At 42.4% G+C, this 8,879-nt stretch overlaps 1 protein-coding gene across 1 annotated transcript; it reads left to right on the forward strand.

Moving 5' to 3' along the window:
- The first annotated feature begins 1,327 nt into the window (after window positions 1-1,327).
- Window positions 1,328-1,795, forward strand: LOC121878107 (merozoite surface protein CMZ-8-like). The gene has a single exon (XM_042384098.1). It carries the CDS (start codon window positions 1,328-1,330, stop codon window positions 1,793-1,795), a length of 468 nt encoding a protein of 155 aa, XP_042240032.1.
- The last annotated feature ends 7,084 nt before the right edge of the window (window positions 1,796-8,879 follow it).

Consider the following 8,879-nt stretch of genomic DNA (forward strand, 5'->3'; position numbering starts at 1 on the left):
TTGCTCTTTCTGGCTGTAAACCCAAGACAATATAGTGATAAAACTTACGCCCATCCTTCCCCTCCTTCCTTCAGGGATTACCCTACTTTCTTCAATCCCCTCCCTCTCTGATGAGGAACACACTACCCTCCCACACCCCTCCCACAAGTAAACCATTCCCCTTTCCACCTCACGTGACTTACCGTGCAGAAAGGACCCGGCCAGACGCAGGGGTTAGGTGGTGGTGTGCATGATTACTTTTGACCATGACTGTACAAGAACTAAACAAGCGTAATGTATTGGGGCTCTTTTTTTAACATTCAATGCCAAATAACCTGCCCCTGGGGTCTGTCAGACACATCCTTTGTGACTACTCTTTAATCCTTTTGCGCTACCGCTCACAGGATGAGTATGAGGTGCACAATAAACTACCCGCAGTATGTGGCAAAATTCAAAAGCGGATCCCCGCCATTTTGACCACACACACACACACACACACACACACACACATACACATATAGATGATCAGGACGGATGAGCCTCGACCTGAGCCCTGACAGAACATTACAGTTGCACTATTCGTCAGGCCGCGGTGAGGAAGTATATGAGAGTCATTTGGGAAGTTATATTTATGTTCCATATAACATATTTATGGTTTGTTCACCTTTCTGGCGAGATTTCAATGTGGTAGCTGTTGATAGTATTATTGATGATGATGATGTGTGTGTGTGTGTGTGTGTGTGTGTGTGTGTGTGTGTGTGTGTGTTTGTGTGTGTGTGTGTGTGTTTGTCTGATGACTAAGTTTGAATTTTGTCAAATACATCAGATAGTTTATTGTATCCACATTTTTGCCTTCATTAAGTAAGTCAATTCCCACGTATAGAACTAAACACATAAATATGATTGAATGTCCCTCACGCTGGTGTGAATAAGTTAGTCTGTATGTACAGTCGCGGCTAAAAGAAATCCTGCACCCTTCCCACTACCATACCGGTGAGCTCCAGGGCTTTCTACACGACGGATCACAAGAGGGTGGGGGATGTATTGATGGCAGAAACATAGCATCTGTTAGAGACCTCCAGTTACAGAAGATTAAGACAAATATCAACGTTACAGCAAGGAGATCAGGGTACCAACATGGGGTCAGTGTCTAGCTCATGAGGACACACTGAGCATGTCTATGTTATTGAGACAACATTTACTAACATGTGGTGCTGGTCGAGTGGTGCGGTGCGTCTGGAACAAGGATCCATCTTTGTCCGTTCACTTGACTTTTATAGAAGTTTAAAAGAGGACATTAGATTATTTTCCCTTAATACAAAGTGTATTTTCTTATCTATCACAGATGATGGTTGAAATTGGCTGCCAGAGGTATAACAGCCTCGGGCCACCACCCTGCTCTGGCCTTAACCCCTTCAGTAGCCCGGTCCACGGCTCCTCCACACCCTTAACCCATTCAGTAGCCCCCGCCCACGGCTCCTCCACACCCTTGACCTCTTCAGTAGCCCCCGTCCACGGCTCCTCCACACCCTTAACCCATTCAGTAGCCCCCGCCCACGGCTCCTCCACACCCTTGACCCCTTCAGTAGCCCCCGCCCACGGCTCCTCCACACCCTTGACCCCTTCAGTAGCCCCCGTCCACGGCTCCTCCACACCCTTGACCCTTTCAGTAGCCCCCGTCCCCTTGACCACTTCAGTAGCCCCCGTCCCCTTGACCACTTCAGTAGCCCCCGTCCCCGTGACCCCTTCAGTAGCCCCTGTTCCCGATTTTATTTCTCCTACTTCCAGCTATTTTAGTTTGTTGAAGGTCCCATAAATTGACTGAGTGGGTGTGGTAAAAAGCAGGTATGGCTACTCCTCGACTTGGCAAGGTATGGTTAATTACATATTGTTCCCCCTCATCGTGCAGCTCCCCAGAAGTGATCCAAAGGTCGACCATCTCCAGCATTGTATTGCCCCAACCTGTTGTTTCTCTTTGTTTTTCTCCGGGACAAGATGGCCGCCTCTCACACTTCACTATAGTGACTCAGAAAGCGATTTGTTTATTAGTCACACTAATCTTCTCACAATCCCAAAGAGTCTTACATATTTTGGGTAATTTATTCATTTGTTCACGTCTCGCAGATGGAATTTCAAGTTTGTTTACAGCCCTAAGACACTGTATCAGATAACTGCAGAGTGTGGAATTTTTGGCAACTGCTGTTCCACATGAGCCAACTGGTTAAAAAACATTTAATTTTACCAACTCTTAGTCTCTGTTTGTTCATCCCAGCATCTTGTGACACAGCAATAGATGTTTAACATTACACATCGAGCAATTAATGTTTAACAGTATACAACGTTTCTTCAATTTCTTCTCTGAATTATATCTGAAAACCCCCAGCAGACCCGAGTGTAGTAAACGACTGTAACTCTAACTCTCCGAGACGAACTGAAAAGACATTTTTCCCTGAGGTGACTGAGCTGTCGTCCCACCAGTCTTCCGAGCACAGATAGAGCTGAATCTTAACATTAACTCTGATAATACTGACACACACAAGGCTCACGCTCCTCAGGCTAAGCCATATACGTTCATTAAAATGATAAAAAGTTCTTGTGAAATTCTGCTGAAATTAATGGCAATTAACTCGAATATGGAAAAGCTTAGCTTGATTTCATTAGGCCGTCGTTTATAACAATGACATAACCACAACTACACCTGACATAGTTTAGGTTCGGTTCATTAGGTTTAGTTAGCGTGTACAGTACTATAATGATCGCTATATACAGACCAGTATAAATGTTGAGAAAATACAAAATATCATCGTTATTTAGCAATATATAAAACTACATATTGTGCAATAAGAATTCAGATTTAAAAGGGACATGAGAAATCCGGTATTTTACAGGAATGTCATAAAACATTCACTTTAATAATAAGAGACATTAATACCGGCCCACGTCCTGTTGCAACCACTCTAAATAAATTAAATAACAGTGAAAGAAGAATTATGATAAATATGTAACTATATAGAGATAAAAGAACCGTCGCCTGCCTTACTTTTTTTTAAAACAAGCCGGATTTACTCCCTGGGAAACAGTTTAGAATAATTGTCAAACTTTGGAACAAGGAAAAGTTTGGGTGTTATGTAACGGTGCTGACGCGTATGTTGCCCAGCTCTCATGACGGGGGCTGGGGAGGAGTTAAATAGTAGATGAGAGATATTCTATAATTCTGATATAATACTACTACTTCTACTACTACTACTACTACTACTAATAATAATAATAATAATAATAATAATAACAACACTCTCCATAATAAAACAAGGAGTAGACTGGCACAATCCACCATTCAGTAAAAGAAGAAAAACAGTGGAACGCTCGTTAATGAATACTCAGGTACAAATCTCTTTACACCTGAATACTAATTACTAGCACCTGTATTTCAACCACACCGTCGTTAAACTCAGCGGAGCGTAACAGTATTAGAGCCGATGTTTTCAATGGGGTTCCAATTAATCTGGGGGATGTTGAGGCAAGTATTGGTGTCTGGGTTGCCATGGTGGTGCTGGGGTGTGTGTGTGTGTGTGTGTGTGTGTGTGTGTGTGTGTGTGAACTCAGGTATAAGCTCTCTTGAGGGCTTCAGATTAAATGCTAGCTGTGGTGGATGGTAGTGGTGGTAGGGGAGGAATTATGATAGAGTTTTATCTGAGTTAATTCTGTGTGTGTGCGTGTGTGTGTGTGTGTGTGTGCGGACTTCTCCTAGTGTTGTCGTGGTCGTCCACACCTTCCCTGGTCGTATATCCACCCAACTAAGATAAATATTCAAACTTAGCTGCCTCGAGTAGACTGGCGCTGCTGTGGATCCCTGAGTGCCAGGTCCACAGGAATATTAGGGTACATAATTGGGCCGCCTTCACAGACACTTCATGAGGGCGCGGCCTTTGCCCTCACTGAACGCCTGAACCTCCTATCTTCAGTGACAGCACTTCTGCGTTAGCGAGGCTCAGATACCCCATCTCTCTCCTCCTCTGCCGCCGGGCTAGAGCAAACTGACGACATCCGTGTCAAGTTTATCTGGATTCCGTCGCACACAGGAAGAGCTGCCTGTGACACAAGAATAAGGCACTGATGCCTCAACCATCTCAAATCTCGCATACACGCCGCACAACGAGAGGCATTCGACGAACACTGGACACACCTGACGCAGTAACCGATGACGACAGTCGCCACTACAAGGAGTATCAACCTCCTACTCGGGCCCAGCAGATTGTGTACACGAGACTGCGCCTAGTGTACTGTACAGGTACTCATGGGAGTACATTGAAGACCTTGAGACTGGACGCACTATTTGTAAAGTCTCTCACTACATCCTCACTTGCCCTATGACCTCCCCCTACAGGTCCCCAGCCGTCACCAACACCTAGTCCTCCCTGACCAGATATCTCTCCTCCTAGAGACAGGCCTGGCACTTGACATTATTAGGGACCTGCCACGCTTTGCCATAAACAGATGAATTGTACCGGGAGTTCTTTCCCCACACACTCATCCTCCTGTCACTATGTGTAACTTGCTGACAAAACCCATGGCCCTTCAGGTAGTTGCGTCCTTAATGCTTGAGTCAGGAAGGTAAACATGAACTCCACATGCTTCCCTGTTGGATGCTGGAACCACTTTTGAGCTTCACCTTGTACAGGATGCAAGGGGGTTCCCAACAAACTAACCCCCTCGTGGGGCAAATGTAAAATCTGCCACCTCACTACATCATAATGTCACAGCTAGGTGTGTGTGTGTGTGTGTGTGTGCATGCGCGCGCGCGCGCGTGTGTGTGTGTGTGTAGGAAGGGGAAACCATAGTATATTACACTTGTTGCAGTAGTTAGTGTAAATGGCTGCGAATAAAGAGAGTTAGTATTGTTCCACCCAGTGTTGTAATGGGAGAAAGCTTGCACCAGACAGACAGACAGACAGACAGACAAATACAGAGAAAGACAAACAGACAAACAAACAAACAGAGATCAATGTATATCAAGACAGTGGAGAAATTGTCATGTAAATATTTAACATGACTGTAATACAGGCATTACAAACCTATTTCAGATAAAAAATAAAAATAAAAATTTATTTTTCAATTTTTGTTTCACATCATAGAAAAAATTGTGGTATTTTTTCATATACTGTTTCCTTGTCCTAAAATCTTATCTCTCGTTTTCTAAGTAGTCAGTCAGTCACGTTGATCAACAAGTCAGTCAGTCAGTCAGTCAGTCAAATACCCAGATAGTCAGTCAGTAAATCAGTCAGTCAATCAAGTCAGTTAATCAAGTCAGTCAGTCAGTCAGTCAGTCAGTCAAATACCCAGATAGTCAGGCAGTAAATCAGTCAGTCAATCAAGTCAGTCAATCGAGTCAGTCTGTCAAGTCAGTCAGTCAGTCAGTCAATTGGTGTGTAAGTCAGTCAGATGGTCATTATAACGTAAGACTTTGAGAGAATTCAGGTGTAGGGCGCAGAGGACCAGGTTAATTATGTAGCCAACAGGTGAGGTCTACTGAAGGCGTGGACAGGTACTCTACAGGCGAACCTTCTGGAGGAGATGTCTTGCCTCCCTTATCTCCCTCAGGGCCCTTACCTGACCCTGACACGGATAGGTGTGATAGGGGAAAGAGGGAGGGAGGGAGGGAGAAAAGAAGGGAGGGAAGGAAGGAGGGAGGGATACAGAAGAAGGAATTGGGAGGAGGGAATAGGGAAAAGGGGAATGAGGGAGATCAAGAAGAGATAAAGAGGAAGGGATGGAGGGAGGGGATAGAGTAAAGGAATGTTTAGGGAAGGGGTGATAAAGATGATGGACGGGGAAGAGAAAGTGAAAGGAACTGTAGGAATTCTGGGAAGTGAAAAAGGAATAGAAGAGAGGGTGAAGGGGGAGGAGAAGAGGAAATAGGAGAGAATGGAAATCAGAAAAGGAGATGGGGAAAGTGGATAGGGAAGAGGGGAGGGGTAAGGGAGGAAATGCAAGATGAGGAAGGATAGAAATGGAGTAAGAGGGAATGGAAAGAGAGGGGAGGGGTGGGTGGGTGGGGATGGGAGGGAGATGGGACGGGAGGTAAGAAGAAAAAAAGGAGATGAGGGGAGAGGAAGGAATAGAAAGATAAAAGGGTTAGGGGATGAGAGAGAGAGGTGTGTAAATTGTGGTGATTAGTTATGGTTTATAAGAACAGAAAGAAGATTAGACTCCGGATAATTATGGATTAGAGCATCGATTACAGACAGACAGACAGACAGATGGACAGAAAGACAGACAGACAGACAGACAGACAGATGGACAGACAATCCCCTTATGAATAAATTAATATTCCCTCTCATGCAATTAATTTTTTTTCATTTCCTATTTATAATTCCAAAACACACACACACACACACACACACACACACACACACACACACCATAAAAATAATGTTTATCCATTTACTCTTGACTACCACCCTTCTCTCCCTTCCTCTCCCTTCTCTCCCCCACCTCTCTCCCCTCCACCCTTCCCTTCCTCCTCCCCTATACTCTCTCCCCTTCCCCCTCCCACCCCCTCGTATTTTTCTGGTTTCCTCAGCCACGGTAACTACATAATATATTCGTCCTAAATAACATCTAGCGAGCACAAATTACAGATCAAGGGCGTCTTTAATTAATTTATGAATCCCTAACAAAATTCTGCGTATTATTATTATTATTATTATTTATGCTTCATTAACATCTTAATTACCTATAAGTTATTTGGGGATATTTTTTTTTTTCCTTTTCTGGCAACACACGATGATGGTTCTATGTTTTTAACCTAAATTTTGCGTGTGGTGAAATATTATTTGTTTGTTCTTTTTCGTTATTTTTCGTTTATTGGGTGTTTTCTCTCTCTCTCTCTCTCTCTCTCTCTCTCTCTCTCTCTCTTCCGATCTTCATTTTTTTTGTCTCTTTTTTTCTCCATACTCTTTCTAGTGTGTATTCTTGCGCGCGAGTGTCTGTGTGTGTGTGCGTGTGAGGGAGATAGTGAAGGTTGACGCACGCCTCACACACACACGCACACTTTACATGCTCTCCATGAACGCGTCAATGTTCCGTGGTTGACGTGAGTGTGGGCCTCACATGTCTCATCAGGGGTAGTGGGGACACAGCACACAGTATATCTGCACTACACAGGGAGACACTATAGCCACCACTGCAATAGACCGCCTTTACTTCCCAAGGTACTCGTTCGTACTTAGGTGGATCATGGGTGCCTCGTGATCGAACCAACGACTCTTATGACATGAGGCAAGTGCTGTGTTCACTCGGCCACATTTTAATGATCATGGGTTGGAAGCCGGTGAAACCAGAATGACAGATGTAGTGAATCAATGTGACCGATATTTAATCTTATCTTACATAACACAAGCAGGAAACAAGTATAATAATAATAATAATAATAATAATAATAATAATAATAATAATAATAATAATAATAATAATAATAATAATAATAATAATAATAATGATGATGATGATGATGATGATGATGACTTGCATAACGTCAAGTAATTCGTACATTTATTAACTAGAGATAAACATTTGAACCCACTAACCAGTTCCTCTCACCAATCATCTTCTTTACAACAAACAGAATGGTAATTTCCCCAGAGAATCTATATACTGGATCACCTAATCATTTCAGTAAATTAATTCTCATTTCTTCCCCAGACTTTCCACGACCTTTGACCCCCCCACCCTCCCCACCCTCACCGCCGCTCCCTGGAGACAATATGCTGGAGGAACCACCATTCACACACATCTTTGCTGCCTCTAACTTCCTGAAGAAGCTTGGGATCACGTGAAAGATATAGCTCCCCTAGCTTAGGTAAAATTAACCTAACCTAACCTAGATAATAATAATAATAATAATAATAATAATAATAATAATAATAATAATAATAACAAAAGTAACGACGATAATAACAACAGAAATAATAATAATAACAATAATAATAATAATAATAATAATAATAATAATAATAATAATAATAATAATAATAATAATAATAATAATAATAATAATAATAACAAAAGTAACGACGATAATAACAACAGAAATAATAATAATAACAATAACAAAAGTAACGACGATAATAAGAACAGTAATAACACCGCAAAAATAACAATAATAATAACACCATAAACAAAAAATTGCACTACTAAGAACAACAACAATATCATAAACAATAACATTACCAACAAAAACAATACTGCCTCGGGTAGAGACACTCATAATATTTAATCTAACCCGTTGTTATGAACCTAAATGTAAAATATTTGGGTGTCGCTTCACCAGCTACAATTACCCTTTGATCGTGTTACTGACAAAAAAAACATGAGTTCAAATATATATATCCAGTGAGTGTGTGTGTGTGTGTGTGTGTGTGTGTGTGTGTGTGTGTGTGTGTGTGTGTGTGTGTGTGTGTGTGTGGGTGTGTGAAAGTCGAGAACACGATTTATCCTCGAGCATCCGGGAATAACATCCGTTCATCCCTCCCTTTCATATATCCTCTGTTAGGAAATAATCGTATTACGCCCACAATCACGCCCACTATCACGCCCACTATCACGCTCACTATCACTTGGGTTAGCTTAGGTTAGGTTAGGTTACACAGACCACGGGGGCAGTTCCTTAATATCCAACAAAATTGCGAAGTCAAACAACATGTCCACAGAACAATGATGAAGTGTTGTGGTGTTCTGTACAGAGGGTCAAGATAGGACCTGGTGAATGTGCTGTCTGTCTGTTTGTCTGTCTGTCTGTCTGTCTGTCTGTCTGTCTGTCTGTCTGTCTGTTTTGTATGTTTGTCTGTTTGTCTTTACGTGTATATTTTTGTCTGTTTACCTATATCATAATCTCTCTCTCT

The sequence above is a fragment of the Homarus americanus genome, unplaced genomic scaffold (genome assembly GCF_018991925.1).
Source record: "Homarus americanus isolate GMGI-L3 unplaced genomic scaffold, GMGI_Hamer_2.0 scaffold45562, whole genome shotgun sequence".
In the NCBI taxonomy this organism is placed as follows: domain Eukaryota; kingdom Metazoa; phylum Arthropoda; class Malacostraca; order Decapoda; family Nephropidae; genus Homarus; species Homarus americanus.

Bases quoted from the DNA above. Each gene is read 5' to 3' on its own strand.
- LOC121878107 (XM_042384098.1), top strand. From the start codon at position 1,328: ATGGTTGAAATTGGCTGCCAGAGGTATAACAGCCTCGGGCCACCACCC.